Here is a 20,893-nt window from a genome sequence, read left to right as displayed (position 1 = left end):
GGTATTTGTGTTCAATCTGGAAATCCCTGGAGAGAAAGATTTCCTCATCTGTGGGTGTGAAGCTATGGGTGCTTATCTCAGTCACCGTGGTCTGAAGGACTGGGGTAATGAATGAATCCTTTGAGGCAAGCTTCGTCTGAGAGCTGCACCTGACTTCCTCAACCTCCTCTCTATCAGGGCTGAACTGACCCAGAGGACATTTTCTGTGTCCTAAAGCAGCCAAATCCTCTCCAAGCTATGGACTGGGTGGGTTGCTAAGCTCAGCTTCTGCTCATTTGGTGTGAGGATGCAAGAGTCAGGGTTGAACTCCCAGGCAACTCTACCCATGCAACCAGCAGCCTGCCCACCAAAAGTAACCCAACCAACTCATCTTACCACATGAGGGATGACCACATGGAGGCCCAGACTGAACAGAAACCCATAATGCAGATGAAGGCATAAGCAATGGGGCTAATCTTTATTGAGGCGAGCACATTCATGTCAGCTGTTCACAATGATTGCAAATTCTCTAGTTTTAAAAAGCTTCCTACTTCCATACAGCTCTGTCTACATTTAGGAAGCAATAAAAATATATTGTACAATGAACAATTTCCACCTTAAGAGTATCATGATAGTTCATAAATTTGTCAATAGAAATTGCAAAAACACTATTTACAACAAGATAGACTCTTTGTAAGTTCAAAATTTAGATACTTATGGCATAATTCTAAAACTAACCTCATATGTTTTCCCAGGTAAGAAAGACCAGTCATTATAAAAATACTTTATATAAATTCAAAGTCAGAACTAAAACATTCAATCCTATAAAAATATCTTTTACTAATCAAAGTATCAATTTCTACATAAATGTTCTTTATCAACAACAGTTACACACTTAAATTTTCAGGAACTACCTAGTATGTCAGACAGTCCACTTAAACATGTTAAATTTACTTCAAGGCACAGTTGTAATCCTGTCTTAGTTTCAGAGATGGACCACATATTTGATTATGTTGCATATTAATGGAACAATTGTTCTACAAAAAGTTAACTCAAGTATCCATGTATTATGAAAGCATTTATAAAGACAAAGTCTTCAGCCTATGGAAGGGATTTTCCGGTGGGCACTGCCTTCAGAAGGCACCACTTTTGTTATGAGTCAGCTACGTAGTGCTTTGAAATGTTTAACTTGGAAAGCCTGTGATGGCATTTTGACCACTATCTGAAATCAGCTCATTCATTTCATTTTGCTTACTCTCTTTTAGGGCATGATTGGGATGATTTCTTTGTATTTGTGTTCTTTTTGATCTCCTAAAACATACTTTCAGCAGCAGGTAACACAACTCAGCCACATTAAGCAGCATGCAAATCACAGATGCAGAAATCATAAAAATGGTAAACACGGTTTTCTCAGTAGGTCTAGAGATAAAGCAGTCGACAAGGTTGGGGCAAGGGTCAATCCCACATTTCAACACCCAGGGCAGGTGGTACCCATTGTAAAGGAAGTAAAACACATACATAAAGGATGCTTCAAAGATGATTCGGAAAAAGATACTGCTGGTGTACGTCCACCACAGGGATCCCTCTATACGAACCTTCTGCTTTTTAATGTCTTCTAAGTCTTTGAATTCATTTCTTTTCTCTCCTCGCCTAAATTTGCGGGCGGTCTCATGTCTGTAGTAGGCAACATGCATCGCTACCAGCAGGGCCGGGGTGGAGACAAAGATGAGTTGCAGGGCCCACAGCCGGATGTGGGACACAGGAAAAAAGTGGTCGTAGCACACATTTTTGCATCCTGGTTGCAGAGTGTTGCAGACAAAATCTTCCTGTTCGTCACCCCACACTTCTTGAGCAGCCACTACAAGGATCATGACACGGAAAATGAAGATGACGGTGATCCATACCTTCCCGATGCTGGTGGAGTGTTTGTTTACACCCCCGATGAAAGTGTGTAGGGTACCCCAGTCCATTGTGTTGGCCTATTCCTAAACAGACAAAAATTAGCAAAGGTTAGTTAATGGAAAGTTCCTTTGATTTTATAAAATAGTATAGTTATATTATAGACCGAAGCAAATTTCTCTTAAAGTATGCTGCGAGGGACTTTTGGGTGGCTCAGTGGGTTAAGTGGTTAAGCGTCTGCCTTCAACTCAGGTCAGGTCCTTTTCAGCAGGGTGTCTTCTTCTCCCTCTCTCCCTCTGCCCGCCCCCCCACCCGCTCCTGCTCTCTTTCAACTAAATAAATAAAATCTTAAAAAACAATAAAGTATGCTGGGATATTTTATAACTTCAACCTCCTAGGTTGCTAGTAGGTTTTCTGGTAGGGAATGCCCACTCTAAGAACATTTGAACATTTTTAAACCGGAAATAACCGTTGGGGGTTTCAGATCATCTTGATTCAACTGAATTCAGATTATATATTAGGTTGCTGTTTGACATTAGTGCAGGAACTTAGATAAACAAATATATTTCCCAATTTTCTTTTAACCACCATGTGTGTAAATACTGTATTAGTTTCGTTTTGCCCAAGGGATCACAGAGGTTCCACAGTAGATCTTATTCCATTAAACGGCTTATTAAAGAGAAAAAAATAATCCTTGGAATGACATATGTGGTGTACCCAGCAGACTTGGAAGAGGGAAGAGACCCCAATACTTGCTAGTTTATACACTGTATTTATGTTTACTTTTAGTTGGAATAACATCATTTGCTGAAATCATGTGTTCTTTGGAGACCTGATGTCACACACTACTGAAAGGTCCTCTTCTGAAAAAGAATGACTAGCTTTTACAAAAAGCACTCACTTGCTCTCCAGATAACCGGGGCTGGCACTAGCTTTCCCTCCCCAATCACCAGGAGCGCACCAGGAGCCATGGTTGAAGGGAACCAGCAATGCAGAGCCCCTCCCTCTTAATGCATTGATTTAGCATCCTGAGAGAAAACATTCTTGACTTGCACAGGAATTTTGCTACAATTCAGACACCTTCTTACCCTACATTGCTACAGAAGCCTAGAGAATTAATCAGCATTCAGATAAAACAAAACAAACAAAACAAAACTCTGAGAATCTTTTGAAAGTGAAAACCTTCTCTTCAGAAAAACAGGCTTACACAAATTGTCAAACCTTTTAGGGGATGAGGGAGCTGCCAAAGTCCTTTCGTCAATCTGTCTGAGGGAGACTTTCTTGTATTTGACTGCACCCCGGGGTCAGGCTTCTCCTCAGGCTGACAAACTCCCCACCCCACCTTCTTGGCTCCATCTCCTGTTCCACCCCCTCTGCATCACATTTGTTGCTCTTTGAGACAACTGGGTAAATGGAGGCAGCCTCAGCTCCTTCAGGAATGCTCAGCACTGAGTCTCTGGATGAGGTGCAAATGTGTGCTCCAGAAGCAAGACCCTTTGTTGATGCTAATAAAGTCAGCCAGTCCTGTATTGTGAAAAGCAGACCTCCACTTTAGTTGGCTTTCTGAGAAATTCATCTTTGCCCTTGGTTTGGTTTTTATACACCACCTTTTTCTTAGAAAGACATAGGTTCAAGGAAAAATGCCACCATCCATATTATAGGTGTATGTGGATTCCTCCTCTGTCTGAACTGCGCAGTGGAAGTAGGGGGCACACGCTGTGGAAGGGGTGGGGAGGGGAGCACAAGCAGGGGCATAGCTAGAAATTTCTACATCATGAGTTTCTCCCCCTGCCTTCTCCTCTTGCCAAAGCATATAGAGCCCAATTATAGACAAACCCCTCCCGGTCACCACATTGCCAAGGCAAGTAAATAACAATCACCAAGACTTCCACAAGCATTTATTGAATGTCTATGGTATAGAGATGTTACCTATTTCATCTTTGCATCCCAAGGCACAGTCCAGTTCCCAGAACTGAGTAGGTTCTGAACAAAGCTGCAGAGCAGATGGGGGATGCAGGGGGGTCATGGCTAGAAGCGCTGGGGAGAGCTTCCTATCCAATCATGCATTCCTATCCTAGGAAATTGAAGGTGTTAGATCACAACTGTGCAAGGAGGGAGCACATAGTATCTTAAGAAAAAAATGTGGAGGAGATAACGTGACTGCACTTCACATGTATTTTCACTTGATTAAAGGAGTCACCAGAAGATAGGATAATTGAAGTGATCATGGAATTTCACAGATGCTTATTCTTTCCTTGAATAATCCATAAGAAGGAGTCAAAAAACAGCACTTAACAAACCAGCACCCTCAGAGTATTCAGGGCTCCCAGATGCTGCAAGTGGGCACCAAAGCCAAGGAGGTGGAGCCGGGAATAAGGAACCAGAGAAATCATTTTGAAGGGTTTAGTGCATACTGTCCTATTCCAACTCCACTGGCCAGAAAGAAGTAAAGGACTTCGAAATGTTTACAGATCTTAAAACTTGTTCAAACCATGGAGTACGAAAAGTTTTAACACAGAATATGACAAGAACATTTGAATTCTTAAGTCCAAACTAAAATTGAGCCAAAAGCTTACATTGTGGCAGAAATGGGAAAATGCAAATTATCATTTTAACTTAGCCTAAACTTTACTAATTTTTTTCAATGAAAATGAAAAGACAGGTGGAATTCCAATTTTAGTGTATGTGCTGCCGAAGCGAGCACAGATAGGTGGAATTCCACAGCTGAAGACTTGAAAAGGGGCACTGGCGGCGGGGGTGGAGGGGGAAGACAAGAGCTCATAAGTGTGTCACACAGTTCTGAGGGAGTCAGCTAAGGGAGGGAGAAACTTCCAGCAGCACTGAGGGGCTCAGATTTTCAAGCAACAATAAGATGGAAGACAACCCAGATCATCACACACATGTGGAGGGATCCAGAATTGTAACAACAATGTCAAAAAATTTAATCACTAATTGAGCAAAAAAAAAAAAAAAGGAAGATAAAAATCATGAAAAAAAAAAGAAAAATAAGATACTTGAGCCAAAAGAAAAGAAAGGGGTGGGCACAATAGAGCACAAGGCATAATTTTACCTGTTAACAGAGAAAAGGCAGAAACTCTTCCCCTATTTTATCAGAGAAATTATTTAAAAAATTATTTCCAGAAGCATGATACAAGAGAGGTGTGGAGCTAGTGCCTACCTTCTGAGAAAGAGATTTTCAATGTCCACAGTAAATGTATCTTTGATTTTAAAAACTCATCTTGGGGGGCACCTGGGTGGCACAGTAGGTTAAGTGACCGACTCTTAGTTTTGGCTCAGGTCTGACCTCAGGGTCGTGAGATCGAGCTCAGTGCAGTCTTCTTGAGTTTCTCTCTTCCTCTTCCTCTGTCCCCCCCACTCTCTCTCTCTCAAATACATAAATCTTTAAAAAATTAAAAAAATAAAAACTCATCTTGGATAACATGAATTATAAAATTAATTTTTAGTTTATAATGAAAGTCGTAATAATAAATTTTCCTAATTGTTGCTAATTGTTTTATATCCTGGAAGCATTTCAGGAGGTAGAAACACATACATCTTGATGTTTAAACATATTTTACACAGCTGTTCACCTAGGGGACAGTCTTTTTTGTTAATAAAATGAAGATGTTCTCTAATTAACCAATAAATATCCCCCATTGCAATTTGGTTTAATTAAATGCCCAATCAACAAGTTTTTGATTTATCAAATAAAAGTTCACATTTTCTTAAACCCTCCAAAGTGCAGAGAATTTAAACTCCTCAGCAAGTAAGAAGGCTGTTTTTCCCTGAGTTCTTTATCAACAGGCTTCCTGAACACTGGCACACCTGTGGTCACCTATTACCTGCCCTGCTAGCAAGCAAACTGATCAAGGTGCTAAAGGACAACTCAGTCTGAATGAATTTGGAGAGGCTGAAGCTGTGGGAGAGGTCGTGAGGTCAGAATTTCCGCACAAGAATATGGTTCCGGCTTTCTAGAAGCAGGATCCTTGGCACTCATGCCTTAGGGCTTCTCCTTAAAAAAAAAAAAAATAGGAACAATTATCATGGCAGTGGTTTTATTTATTTTGGCTTTTCTGGGTGCCCCAATTACACATTCCGAAGTTCTATCCAAGTAGCAAAGCTGAACAGAAAATAATCTATTTTACGATAACTTTGACTTCCACTAAATATCAGTAATTTCCCCCCGTGCCTTTAAAGGCAGAAAAAGAGATGCATAGGTCACTAAGAAAAATGAGTGATTAAACCCAAATACAAGTGTGTCCAGCCTACTGGTCACTCAAGACTATTAGGCTAAAGACAAACCACCTGATCTGCAGTATCTTCCTGCAGGAGCAACAAAAGCCCTATTACTTCTCACAGTAGGAATGACAGGAAGCGCTGCTCTCCACATTCTCCGTCCCTCCCTTGTGCACCCAGGAAACCCATTCAGTGAATGTGAGGCCATGTTTCCTACAGTGAGAGCTTCTCTTTCCATTCTTCTGTCTAGTCCACATCATTCTTGAGGGTCTTATGTATATGGGTCCTGGGTATCATTGTGTGCTAAGAGCAGGACAGCTTGCCTCACAACTGTCAGGAGCCAGTCAGGGAAAGGGACTGCCCCCAGCTTCCTGACACTTTGCTGCAGGCACCCTAATGCCTGGCTGCCCCCAGGACACACTTCCCGTGGGAGGAGCCTGGAAAGGAGGGAGCTGACAGAGAGCAGAAGATTCACCTCCACTTTTCCTCCTGACTCGACCTTTCCATGAGTTGAAGCCACTTCTGGCTTGACGGGAAGAGACTGCCCACTGGGCCCAACCCTCCCTTGCCTCTCCCTGTGAAAACATAACTCCTGGGGGAGCTTTCCACCAACATCTTGGTTGTAGAAGATTTGAAAGCTGAACGCTCTTTGAAAATTACTTTCCGAAACAACTGCATCCGTTGGAACGCTTTGCAATTAGTATTAGTAAACAAAATACTTCCTTTCATGCTTTAGACAGACTGCAGCCAATGGGAGGAGCCTTTTCAATAAAAAGTAAAATATTAACTCTTTGTGAACAGAGAGGTTTATCTTAACTGGTGCCTCTCTGGCTCTCTCTTTTTTAAAATTTTTTATTGTTATGTTAATCACCATACATTACATCATTAGTTTTTGATTCTCTGGCTCTCTTCTAAGGAAAGAATACATCTGTCTAGCTTCTGTAGTCTTGTCTCCGTCCAAGAATGTGGTTACACTTCATGGCGCCTGGGTGGTTCAGTGGGTTAAGCGCCCAACTGGATTTTGGCTCAGGTCATGATCTCAGGCTCATTATCTCAGAGTGTGAGATGGAGCCCCGCCTCGAGCCCCACCTTCAGCCCCCTAGAGTCTGGCTCTGCGCTGCTGAGCCTGGAGCCTGCTTACAATTCTCTCTCTTTCCCTCTCCTTCTGCCCCTCCCCTGCTTGTGTGCTCTCTCTCTCTCTCAAAAAAAAAAAAAAAAGTGGTTACACTTCAAGTTACAAGGGTAAACTGTCTTTGGTTTTGTGGTATATCTAATCATGGTGAATAACTCCATATTGCATTCTTGATACTAAAGCTCCAATCTGGAATACTTACCTCTAACAATAAGTAAACCATTGATCTTACTTCTGATGATACACACAGTATTATGAAGATAGATTGTTCTTCCCTTTTACAATTAAAGTAATTTGAGTAATAGAATTTCTTGGTTTTTTAAAACTTAAGAATTTAATCATAACTAGTTTAACAATGCCATTTTGGTTTCACTGATGACAGAACCAAACTAAAGCTTTAAAATTATAGTCTTACCCCTTAGCAGACACCAAGAGGTGGAAAGTGTCTTTCTAGAAAGTTCTATTTCCCTTTGGATGACCCTCTCAAATTTATTCATTGAATATTTGATATACCCGAGAACAGAACACATTCCTCATGATTTCCACATTAGCTTTGGGGAGTCGAGGAGTTTTATATTGATAAAAAACAATGTCAAAGCAAAACAAACACATCTGGGCCTTACTTCCAAGGACTCACAGCTAATTGGCCTGGAGAAGAATTAGGCAAGTTTCCCTCCTCAAGGGCTTCAGGCTTTCTTCTACACCATTTGATTGCCTAAAAGCTGATGTTGCACAGTAATGACACGAATATAAATCTTTGTGCAGTTTCAGTTCAGTGATGATGTTACCTGTTGAGGAAAAAACATAGATGTGGCCGTATTTAACTACTTCCCACGTGTCTATTGCATGACCTTTGTGGGTAGTTTTTCTTTATCCCCAGAACAGTTATGAGGGAAGTCTAGAGACTGCCAGTTTCCTGATGCTTCATACTTTGAATACTAATAAAATAAAAATAAAATCTTTAGTGTAGATTCTTTTCCTTATCAAAATAATAAGAATACCCAATCCCAAACCTCAAGTCCATTCCTTGAGCAATTGAGAAAAAGAGTAAGGGAGTTTGAGAAACTGGATATGCTCCTTTATCCCCCAAATCAGGAGTTAAAAAAAAAAACTCTCTCTTTAATCAAGAAGAATCTATGTTGTTTCTAGAAAGCTCAGGTCATCCAAGGGACAACCTTATCTCTGATTTTTAAATTTAATGACTCAAAATTTCATCAACTGTCCTTTAAGAGTAACAGCTAGTGATAAAATGGATTTAGGATCTATGTACTTCTTCAAAATTAACTCAATAAAATTGAAAGAACTTTTTCTGGGTATGGAGTCTAAATATAAACATGGACAATTCATAAAACTACATGCATTTCTTAATCCATTTGGGAAGTCAAAGAGTTAAAACATTTCCCACTAAGCAGTCTCTGTTCATTCAAGCAAACCTGTGTCCTTTCCAAAGATTTAAGTCTAACTTGAGTTGAATGACCATGAAAATAAAAAAGGAAAAGGCGCTCCATGGACTCAGTTTTATTCTCATGGTTCAAGCAAGTAAAACAGAAATCTTAATAAATCATAATGCAGCCATTGGAAGGATTATGTCCTCATGGCCAAGAAACGTGTGTTAAAAATTATTTTCCCACAATTTTATTCTATTTAACATTTTAACTAACGTCTACAAACCACTCATAACTCCTGGAATATTCAGATTGAATCAAAGATGCACGGTGAGTGTTTGCAAGTAAGAATTTTCCTTTCACCCTACTCAGTTGTTTAATCAGATCTTCTGCAGTTCTTTTCTTTCCTAAAGCTGTTATAATTCAGAAGATAAAAAGTAAGAAAAAGAAAATGAAGTCACTCTCACCAATACCAGAATTGGTTTTAAAATAAAAACACAAGTGAAGCGGCTGGACTGATTAGTGTCCTCCCAGTTTGGGTCACTGCGGGGATGGTGATGGGGCACCCTACACCCCCAACCCCCACCCCAGTTATGTCACAGGCTAGAGAGTGTTGATGTTCTCTCTTCATAACTTCCTTCTCTCCTCCTTGGCAGGGTTCGAGCAACACCCCCAAAGACTCTGCCTGATCCAAACAACGGACAAAGCTCTCCACAGGAGCAATTTTGAGCAGCATCCCGCTATTCTAAGGAAACTGCATTGGGGCAGGACATTTTCTTCTAGAACGTTGGTTAGATTTTACTAGAACTGGGGCAAGAAAATAGTTCTATGGCGTACAGTCTACTGAAGGGAAAGAACAAAAATACATGCTAACATTCAGTCAGCCACTACGCTGACAGTGAGATTCCACCTAGGGGACACTGCGGTCGCTGCTGGACCAAGTATCCCTGCAACGGCTGCACGTTTCTACCCCCTACAAGCGTCCATAACTGCATGCAGGCCACACTCACCTGAGGTTCAGTCCTGCTCTCCAGAAAGGGAGGTCAGCCCAGTCAAAACACCCGATGCCAGGTAACACCTGGGATTGCTCTCCTTCTCTAGACAGGAAGTACCTTCTGGTGCCTCCACCTTTTAACTGACATGTGTCACCAATGACACTTAATTATTGTTGTCCAGTAATTGTCCAGTAATTACATTACCTGTCATCTGCGTTTCCCAAGTTCCTTGGGCATACATCATGCAGCCAAACGGGTCAGTTCTACCTGGGACTTGTCCACTAGCCCGGTTGAACCGGCTTTCCTTTTCCCCAGATCCAAGCAGGACTTCGTCAGGGTTGCATAAAAGCAAAGAAAATCCAAAATGCGCAAAGGAAGTGGGGGAAAGGGGCACGGGTCCACATTCTGGCCACTGACACACACGATGTGGTATATTTACAAAACCTGTTGTGCAGGTCTAAGGGGGACCATCTAGGGTAAAATTCAAACCCGTCCATTCTCGTTCCTCCGGGTGCGCAGAGGACTCCGGGCAGTGCCGGGCGGAATCCCGCCGGGGCCCCAGCAGACGCTGGAGGATGCGGATCCGCAGCAGATAGGGTTGCCCTGGGCAACCCCAACACGCGGACACCCACCGCTGCCAGCCGCCCAGCGATCGGAGGGTGACCATGCCCTGCGGCCACAGGGTCCACCTTGGAGCGGTCGCCAGCAAGGGCGACAAGGGCGAGAGAGGCGACAGGCTGCCTGCCTCACCTGCTCGGGGTTCTCGGAGGCAACAGCTGCGGGCCAAGGGCCGAGACAGCGCCGCGCGCCGGCCGCCTCCCTCACCGCGTCCCCCAGCCCGCTGCCAGCATTCAGGGGGCGCGGTGCCTGGCTCCCGCTTACCTGCTCCGCGGGACTGCGGCCGGGGTCTGGGGCCCGGGGGCCCGGGGCTCTCGGCGCAGGGCGGCGCCCTCCGCTGCAACTGGCCAGCAGGTCCGGCTGGGGCGCCGCGGACTCCTGGGCGGGTGTCGGGAGTGTGCAGTCGGCGCTCGCGCTCGGCTTCGGGTGCAGGCCTGGCTCCCCCCTGCAGCGTCTTTTAACCGCGCCCCACCCCGCCTCTGCCCTGACGCTTCCCGGCGGGCTGCGACACGCGAGAGCGCCAAGTTCCGAAGCGCGCCCGCCGTGGGGCGCAGGGTGCAAGGCGGGCCCTCCCTCGGGGGCGCGGAGAGCGACGGTTGGACGCGGGGAGCGGGGGGTGTAGGAGTGGCCCTCCTTCGAGGGTGCGGGGAGCTGGGGGCACGGGTTGCAGGACTGGCCCTCCCTCGGGGGCGCCGGGCGCTGGGGGCTGGCCCGACCTGGTCCTGAAAGGGTGGGGCGGCCCACGTCTCCTGGCCGCTCCGGGGTGGTTCGCTGGCAGAGCCCGCGCTCGGGGTGGGAGGCCACTCGGCCCGAGAACCGGGGTGTACTGGCCAGGCGCCCTAGGGAAAGGGACTGGGCGAGTGGGTCCGCAGCCCTTAGCGAGGCTTTCGAAGGGGGTGGACTCGTTGGAATCAGTGTTAAGGACAGGTTGTGTTTTTGCCAGGACACATCCTCCTTTTTGTCTGGACACTGCCACCCTCTTATAGCCCTCTGGGTACCCGTGCACGGCCTTCTCCTATAGAGCAGCCTGGAGGCACAGTGACTGTTGTTTTTTATTAATGACCGTTTAGAGGAGTCTAAGAGGTTATTTTTATTACTTACCTCCATCCTTTGACACCTCCTGCAGGGGAAGCAGAGCGGGCCTCCCTCTGCTAGCCTAGCGCGCCACGTAAGGACCCAACTGGTGCCCTTCTTTCAGACAGGTCTCAGAATGCCCGGGGTAGGCATAGGGGGCTGGTGCAGGGGCTGGTGGGGTGGAAATGGTGGGAGCTATTTAGGGACCCGGCTTCCCAGGTTCAAACCTGTTCTACATCAGACAAGAGATGTATGACTTGCTTATTTCACAAAATTGGTTGGTAATTAAATGTCCGCACCTAAACCATACACTAGCTGTTGGGTCATCTCTCATGCAACAGGACTAGTGGTAGTTCTTAAGATGCCTCTTTAAGGTCCTGAAAAATGAACCTGGACTATAAAGATCTACCTCCCGAAATATTTTGAGGAGAACAAGATTCTCAGATAATTGCTCTGCCTCAGATAAGTTTAAAACACTTTGGGGTGGGCCCAAAATGTCCTTGAATGTAAGGTTGGAGGCACACAAAAACCTGTTTTAGGCTTTTTCATTAGACAGACTGGGTGTCTTAAAGTATCGTGTGCCTTGAATGTTCCCTCAGCCTTAAGGGTTTGGCTGTCCTGCCCTCCTTTCTAGTCTCTCCATCATTCCCCCCAAACAAATGCACCAGCCAGGCACATCTGTTTGCATAGTAACTCAATTACAAAAGCAAGTTGTAAACCTCTTTGGGAATTATAAACAGTTTAAGCCTTTTTTGCATTCCTATCACACTAGGTAAAGTACTTTGCACATAGTAGATGCTGCTCCGTGAGTATATGCATATTGACTGGCAAAGTCTGAGCAACATAGCAGATAATCCTGGAAATGGCTTTTGTTCCTAAAGAATGCCCACATTCCCACTCCTTACAGCTGCTTCTGTGCAACATTGTGTTTGAACACTTATATTCTGGACCAACGGAAGTTGTATCAGGACCCTTCCAGGAAAGAACTTTTGAACTAAAGTAGTCACAGAGAATGTGTTACATTTGCTCAGGTGCCCCAAAAGAGAACTATCTCAGTACTGCGCAAAAATACCTCTTTTCCTATTCAGGTTATCTATGGCTTTTCACCTTGCCTCTTAATATTTAATCCCATCCAATTTTCACTTATCCTGTTGCAGCAGAAATTTAATATGGATTATATAAAGGTACAGACTTGTTGAGATGTTCATTGAAAACTGAAAGTTAAAGATTTTATGCTAATGAGAACCAAAGGCACCTAGAGTGTTGGCTGGGTTGTTGCCCTGTGTGACAAACATGGAAAAACTTTCTGAGCTGATTACAACCCTACTGTCCACTTAACAGTATCACACAATTCTGAAAGCAAGGTTTTTGCAGTTCTGGTTGTAAACAGTGACATGAAACTCATTTGATTAATATCTTCCCTCTGCATCTTAATGATGATTTCTAGAGGCCATAAACTTAATCCGCACAGAATGTGTGGAGTGTGGATCTTCCTTTGCAATACCAGGAGGTTTGAAAGGATGATGGTGAAGCAGTCTCTGGAAAATCTATAAATTCTCTGGGTAAGCTCTCCTGCCTCTGCATAGAGAACAAAGGAGACTCCAGCCCCCACTCCCCCACGGCGCCTCCCCTCCCATACTCCTCCCTGTTGGCCGCTGGTGCAGACTAACAGTCTAAGGTGGAAATACAGCACAGGGACCCTTCCTTATAACTGACATAGTCCCAGACACCTGGAAGGGAGAGAACAGTATGCTCCCTTTAAATGAAAACTAACATTTGTCTATTCATTCAACAAAAAAGCCTATATCGAGCAGGCCTATATTAGGCTGAGGACATAGAGGAGACACTTCCCATCTCAAGAGTTTTCTAGTTTGATTTTTTCAACCTGTGTGCAAAGATCATGTGAGACGCGGTTGAAAGGATAATACAATACTATACAGGGGGGGAATCAACTTTTGTGGGTCTTGGGTGAGCCCCAGAACTTTCATTTTTATCAATTATCTTGAGTATTGCTGATATAGGTGGTCTGAGAGCCATATTTGGAAGCATGCTAGTTATGGATATTCTTTGCCTTTTGATATTTTAAAAGATAACAAGCGTTTTTATTTTTTCCCATGTATTTCTTTTTATTTAATTTCATTTCAATTCCAGTATAGTTAATATACAGTGTTATATTAGTTTCAGGTGTACAATATTGTGATTCAACACTTCTGTACATCAAACCTAGAAACAGACTCTTTTTTAAAAAAAATTATTTATTTATTTGAGAGAGAGAGAATGCAAGCAGGGGTGAAGGAGAGGGACAAGCAGTCTCCTTGCTGAGCTTGGAGCCTTCTACGGGTCTAGACACGGGGCTCAATCCCATGACCCTGAGATCATAACCTCAGCCCTTAATGGACCCTTAATGGACTGAGCCACCCCGGCACCCCTAGAAACAGACTCTTAACTACAGAGAACAAACTGATGGTTACCAGAGGGTAGGGTAGGGGGATGGGTGAAATAGGGGATGGGATTAAGGAATGCACTTGTGATTTTTAATTATGGCAAAATACATATAAACTCACCATTTTAACCATTTTAAATTGTACAGTGCATGGAGACATTTAGTTCATTCACAGTGTTGTGCAACCATCGCCACTGTTTAGTTCTATACCATTTTCATCACCCAAAGGGAAACCCAGTACCCATTAAACAGTCACTCCCCATTTCCCAGCCCCTAGTTAACTACTAATCTACTTTCTTCTGTCTCTATGGATTTGCCTCTTCTGGATATTTAATGTAAAGGGGTTCATACAATATATAGCTTTATGTGTCTGGCTTCTTTCATTTACGTTAATGTTTTCAAAGTCCATCCATGTGTCAGTACTTCATTCCTTTTAAGGGGTGTAGATACCACATTTTATTTATCCATTCATCTGCTGGCAGACACTTTGGTTGTTTATACCTTTTGGTTATTGCGAATAAAGCTGCTATGAACATTCATGTGCAAGTTTTTGCGTGAACACTTGCTTTCGATTCTTTTGAGTATAAACCAAAAAAGGAGAGGGACCTCCGGGTCATGTGGTCATTCTATGTTTAACTTATTGAGGAACTGCACATTTCCCATTGCAGGAGCACCATCTTACAATCCCACCACCAATGTCTGAGGGTTTCACTTTCTCTACATCCTCACCAACACCTGTTATTTTCCTTTTTCTTTTTTTAAGTTACAGCCAGCATATGGGTGTTATGGGATTATCTCATTGTGGTTTTGCCTTCCTTTTCCCTGATGTCTAATGACACTGAGCATCCTTTCATATGCTTGTTGGCCATTTGTATATCATTAGAGAAATGTCTGTTCGATTATGAATATTTTAATGTGGCAAAGGGATTTACAAATACTGTCTCAACAAATACAGAGTTTGAACAATGTGCAAAATGTAGGTTGCTGCCCAACTCTGGCAGTTCTGTGTTCCCTGTGGATCTTGCTGTGATGAGGCAAGGACCTTTTTTGGAGGATGAAATGTATGCCTGTGATGGCTAGTGAAATTGGGAAGGGGTGCAGCAATGGTCTCACCATGAAGCAGTCATCAAAAACCATGAGATGTCCTTACTCTTTCTGGCTGTTGGCATCAGAAGCACTGTGGCTTGCCTGAGATACTGGTTACTACTCTGCAATTGTTCTTTAATATTCCATGTTGCCCTTCAGATAGATGAATTGAAAGGGCTCCTTGTGGTTTTGGTCCTTTTATTTTTTTTTATAATAAACATTTTATTTTAACACAGTTTTGGATTTACAGAAAAATTGCAAAGAGAGTACAGAGTTACCACATACCCTGCACTGAGTTTCCCCTAACTAAAGTCTGACAGTCTTATGATACATTTGTTACAGTTAATGAACAAATATCAATACATTATTACTTATGAAAGTCCATACTTTATTCGGGTTTCTTTAGTTTTTACCTAATGTCATTTTTCTACTCCAGGATTTGTATCTAGGAAAGCATATTACTTTAGTCATCATGTCTCCTTAGGTTTCTCTTGGCTGTGACAGTTTCTCTGACTTTCCTTGTTTTCGATGACCTTGGTGATTTGGAAGAGTACTGGTCAGCTATTTAGCAGAATGTCCCTCAACTGAAGTTTGTCTGATATTTTCTCATGATTAGATGGGGGTTATTAGTTTTGGGGAAGAAGACCACGGAGGTGATTGCCATTTTCATTCCATCATATCAAAGGCACATGTTCTTTTTTTTTTTTTTAAAGGCACATGTTCTAATCAACATGATTTATCACTTGGGATGTTAAGCTTGATCATCTGGGTGGGGTAGCGTTTGTCAGGTTTTGCCACTGCAAAATTACCGCCCCCTTCCATACTGTACTCCTTGGAAGGAATCACTGCGCAGCTCACACTTAATGGGTGGGGACTTATGCTCTACCTCTTTGAAGCTGGAGTAGCTACATAATTATCTCTTATTCTTCTGTATGGGAAATTTGTCCCTTCTTCCCAACTTTCTCATTTGGTCAACGTTTGTTTATATTACCATGGATTCATGGATATTTATTTTATACTTTGGATTATAATCCATAAATACTATCTTGTTTGTTTTGTTGTTCAAATCATTTCAGCTTTGTCTTAGGATCTCTTTCATTTGGTTCCTGTTTGTCTTTTGATATATACCCAACATTGTGGGGTTTTTTTTAAACGTTTTCTTTCTGGCACTGCAAGATGCTCTTTTTGTATATTCTCTGGCCCATCCCTAGGATCAACCATTTCTTCAAGGAGCCCCGCTTCTGTTAATTGGAGAGCTCAGTGTCTGTGATCATGCTTGCTTGTTTGTTCTGTCTCTTCTCCTCAGTTGTGGGCTCCCTGAGGGCAGGAGCATGGCTGTGTTGTTCATCAGTTTGTGTACCTGTAAAGCACTAGTGCTGTGCCTGATATATTCTGGAGGCTCAGCAAGCATTTGTTAAATAAATGAATAAGTTCAAGGAGTATTTGTTGGGTAGACTAATTGAAAATACTAGAAGAAGAGTCCGGTGGGTGAAAATTTAAGGAAAAGAGTAGTCCCAACATATAATCAGTGAGATACCTGTGTACTTGATAAAGTGGAAGCTCTGCAGGAAGAATGGTACATTGTGCTGACCCTCAAAACAGAATCTAACAGGGAGCTGTGACACTTGCTGTTAGAGGGAAAGAGCCTATTGTTCCCCCAGCCAGGGGTTACAGGCATCCTCAGTGCAGTACATCTCCAGAGTGAAGCATCAGGGTCTTCGCTCTACAGAACCAGAAACAATGTTGTGAGGTTATCAGATTTGGAAGAGATGGGATCAAAGGCCACAGTCCAATGTAACTATTTTCTGGTGGAGTGCCAAGGGGCATTCGGTGGGAAGGTTCCCCTGGGAGACCCATCCATTCCCACACACCACCTTCTGGTACCCTACAATTAGGACCAGAACAGGTGGATGCTTTAAGGATTATTTCCATAAAGTAGCGGAAGCCTGATAAATCGCCCTCCGTGAAGTATATGGCCTGCCATCTAGAGACAGGATCATTTCCCGAAGAAGTGCTGGATTTTGGTCTTTTACTTTTTGCTTTCTAAACTTCTGCAGAATATACTTATTTAAGCAACTTTTTACTTCCCATGTCATATAAAAATATACCTAGTGGGGTTATAATTTTTTTCGAATACACATACCCAGACTGTTTTCCTTCTTTTATCTCCTTTTTTGTTGTTGTTATTTGCTTTTAACAAACTTCAGTATTTCCAGGTTTTCTTTAGCAACTTATTAGTAATATCTTAGATTGAGATATTTCTGTGACAGATCAGTACTAATTTTGGGTTGACATGTTCATGACCTTAAATGTGCATCCTGGGTGACTTATAACCCTCTTAGTTCTGGCCACAAAAAATATATATTGAAACTACATATAATAACTGTCACATATAATGTAATGTCACACAGAATATTATTTCACAATGTAAGACATACAACATATACAGAAGCCAAATTCTGTTCTTCAGGGGATCAGAATGGGGAGAGCTCAGTGAGGGTGAAAAGCTTTGGGCAGAGCTTCATGGCCTGGGCAGGGGGGCACAGAGCACTTGGGACAGTCTGTGGGCAAGCATGTGTATGTGGCAGCAGGGATGAATGTGGTGTGTTCATGTGATGGCAGGTGGGGGCAGGGCCTGGCTGGCCTGGCTGGAGCAGAGTGCTTGTGTTGGGAATACGTGGACATAGTGGTCAGGCAGGGCCAAAGTGCACACCAGGGGCTATCAGTCAGGAAGAAGAATTTAAACTAGCTCTGAAATGAGGAAGAAGGAGCACAATGCCACTTGATGTGAACTGAATCTGACAATTTTAATGAAGTGCACGTTTATGAGTTAGTGTGATGTGACTGCCCAACAGCCATTGTAATTTTGGGCACCATCAATATGAGTTTGGTGTCTCAGTGAGGGGGATACTTCTTCCCTCTTTTCTAAGCTGCTGATCTCACCCAGTGGACACTGACACATTTCTTTACAGGAGACATTTACAAACTGTAAACAAAATGAGCAGGCAGTGGGTTTTTATCAGGGGAGAAGTCAACCAGAGGCCAAATGACTCTTAACCAAGTGCTGTCTGGTTGGGGGACGGACTGAAGGTCTGCTAAGTGGAGAAACATAATCACCATTGGGGAGGGAAAAAGCTGAGTCCAGAGGTTCAGTTTTGAACTTGAGTGATCTAGAGAATCATATTTCTCTTCCATTGACAAAAAGAGATGTTGGCAAAGGAAGCTGCCTTGGGAGTGAGTGATGTTTGGTGATGCTGACTGTGGGGTTGTTGGTGAAATGTTATAGGTGAAGTGTGGCTGAATGTCAGGAGTGAAACCCTAGATCTGGGATTCAGTCTTGTTTTTGACTCCCTGTTTACCGTTCACTCTGTCTATTCAGTATTTTCCAAACTGTCCTGCACTTTTCCCAACTGAGGTCAAAATCCTATCCATCTTTCATGGACTTGCTTTTCCACAATTGTTCTTTGAACCTTGTTTCTCCCCATTTACTCCTGGAGAGGGATCTTCCCTCATGTACTCTCCCCAGTCCCTCAGCCCTGTTCCTATGCTCCATGTGCAGCCCTCCCTCTGTTACAGTTGCATATGCACCTCTTTGATCTCTCTTGCAATTATTTCCTTAATTGTTAACACATTTCAGGACAGAACCCAGGCCTTACTTATCTTTGTATCATTGCCCCTTCCCCACCCTTAGTACCACCCACCTAATGCACAAACCATGCCTGCTGCTTCTGTATAATTGATGAAGTAAAAATCAATCAAGTTAAAGTGGAATTGAGTCAGTATATGGTCACAGCTTGAAAGAGGGAATTCTTTAAAAAAAGGAGTTGGATGGGAGAGAAGGTGGTGGTGTAAACACTGAGACTGCAGGAAAGTGGAATGGGAACTGGTAACAGGAGAGAAAATATGGAAATGGAGAGACAGAAGGCTAGCCCAAGAAGGGGAAGAGTGTAGTAGTGTGGCTGACTGGGTGGGGACAGAGTATTCAGGAGGTGTTGTATTAATCAGTATTCTCCAAGGAAACAGAACCAATAGAGTGTGTGTGTGTATACATAAATTTATTTTAAAGAATTGGTTCACATGATTGTGGGGGCTGGCAAGTCCAAAATCTTCAAGGCAGTCCAGCAGGCTGGAGACCAAGGGGAGAGTTTATATTGCAGCTTGAGTCTGAAGGCAATCTGGAGACAGATTTCTCTCTTCTTTGGGGGACACCGGTCTTTTCGAGAAGACCTTCAACTGATTGGATTAGGAGACCCACCGACATTATGGAGGGTAATCTGCTTTACTTAGTCTATGGTGTAACTGTTAATCACATCTAAAAAATATGTCAACAGAACATTTATATTCATGTTTGGGGCACCTGGGTGGCTCAGTCAGTTAAGCATCTGACTTCGGCTCAGGTCATGATCCCAGGGTCCTGGGATCAAGCCCTGTGTCAGGAATCCCTGTTCAGCAGGGAATCTGCTTGTCCCTCTGCCCCTCCCCCTGCTTGTGCTCACTCTCTCTCTCAAATAAATAAATAAAACCTTAAAAAGCAAAAACAAAAAACCTTTTAGATTCATGTTTGCCCAAACACCTAGGCCCTGTAGTCTAGCCCAGTTGACGGATAACATTAACCATCACAGGTGGTTCAGTCTTCTTCCCAGCAGATGAATCCTACCAAAGGGAGAAAACTTTAGGGCCACCACAGTAGACAAAGTCCCTTCACATTCAAGGGCTAACAGTGGAGCTGAGGAGCCAGCCAGTAGACAGGCAAGTGCAGTAGAGAACTGAGGGCTGTGATAAGAGTGGTCAAAGGCAACAAGCTCCATAAACAGGCCAAGAACATGGGAGCAAAGCAGACGCTTCTGAATACAGAGGAGACTTAAGACCCTAATTTAATGTGTGCTATGTAAGTCAAGAGAAACCACCACAATAAATTAACAATTATTTGTTATCCTGTCTGAGGTGATTTTACAAGTAATCTTAACCCCCCCGCCCCATGAATATGTGATATATTGATTGCAAAAAAAAGATTAAAAAATAAACTAGAAGAGACTAGGGATATTGGAAGGTATGCCTTTCTTCCTTCTTTCTGTAAAAATAATGAAGACTTGGGGCACCTGGGTGGCTCAGTCATTAAGCATCTGCCTTCAGCTCAGGTCATGATCCCAGGGTCCTGGGATCGAGCCCCACACCGGCTCCCTGCTCCGCGGGAGGCCTGCCTCTCCCTCTCCCACTCCCCCTGCTTGTGTTCCCTCTCTCGCTGTGTCTCTCTCTGTCAAATAAATAAATACAAAATCTTTAAAAAAAATAATGAAGACTATATTGGAGACATTTTTCTAGGAGCGTGCTCTTTGGGAAAGAAGAAATCACCTGCTGATAAGGTGTTGAATTAACTACAAATGCATCCTTCTGGAGCAATGAACTTCTTATATGGAGTTTTGTTTGTTTACTTTTTTTCCATAACCATTCTGCAAAATATAAGTCTCCTGACATGACATATAACCGTTGCAGTCCAGGTGTGTTACCAGCTGGAGGTTTCTGGGCCAGGGCCTGAGGTGAATGTAGGGTACTGCCAGTTTTTTGAGTTGAGGGCATGGAGATAGGAGTTAAGGAATTTGCCATGGGATGTTAGAAGACAGCACGAGTAAATTCACATTAACTGTGACAGTGAAATAAAAGCAGACAATTTATTTTAAGTCTACTCCCAACTCTCCCTAGTAGTTTCCAAGTGGGCTTTTTCAATAACGGACTTTCTAACTTCTCTGGCAGATGATCAAGGTCAGTGAGCCTTCCCTGAGAAAGGCACTTATGATCTCAAGCTTTTTGTAGTGTGGTTTGTCCACACAGGTTCAATCACTTGGGGGCAGGAGTACCTGGCTCTGGGGTTTTTGGACTTGCCAGCCCCCACAATCATGTGAACCAATTCCTAAAATAAATTTATGTATACACACACACACACACACACACACACACACACACACACACACACACACATTTTCAGCTGAGCTTGGGTATTGCTTCAGAGAAAACACTCCGAGTGCTGGGTGGGATGAGAGGAAATGCA

General features: G+C 43.3%; 1 protein-coding gene across 6 annotated transcripts; it reads right to left on the bottom strand.

Moving 5' to 3' along the window:
• Positions 1-432: 432 nt before the first annotated feature.
• Positions 433-10,799, bottom strand: GJB6 (gap junction protein beta 6). Of its 6 annotated transcripts, XM_027588052.1 has the most exons (4): positions 10,509-10,799; positions 7,870-8,034; positions 3,808-3,952; positions 433-1,964 (listed from the first exon to the last, which is right to left on the bottom strand). In XM_027588052.1, the coding sequence occupies exon 4, from the start codon at positions 1,947-1,949 to the stop codon at positions 1,164-1,166; it is 786 nt and encodes a 261-aa protein (XP_027443853.1). In that variant the 5' UTR covers positions 1,950-1,964; positions 3,808-3,952; positions 7,870-8,034; positions 10,509-10,799; the 3' UTR covers positions 433-1,163. The 6 variants fall into 6 exon arrangements, with proteins under 6 accessions (XP_027443853.1, XP_027443849.1, XP_027443850.1 ...); XM_027588048.2 differs by lacking the exon at positions 3,808-3,952; XM_027588049.1 differs by lacking the exon at positions 3,808-3,952 and having other exon boundaries at positions 7,884-8,034.
• Positions 10,800-20,893: the final 10,094 nt, after the last annotated feature.

The sequence above is a fragment of the Zalophus californianus genome, chromosome 3, assembly GCF_009762305.2.
Source record: "Zalophus californianus isolate mZalCal1 chromosome 3, mZalCal1.pri.v2, whole genome shotgun sequence".
Taxonomy (NCBI): domain Eukaryota; kingdom Metazoa; phylum Chordata; class Mammalia; order Carnivora; family Otariidae; genus Zalophus; species Zalophus californianus.
Note: the sequence above shows the minus strand (reverse complement) of the source record. Positions and strands in the feature narration are given on the sequence as shown.

What these genes read in the sequence shown, in the direction of transcription:
- GJB6 (XM_027588052.1), bottom strand. Translation starts at nt 1,949, where the DNA reads ATGGACTGGGGTACCCTACACACTTTCATCGGGGGTGTAAACAAACAC.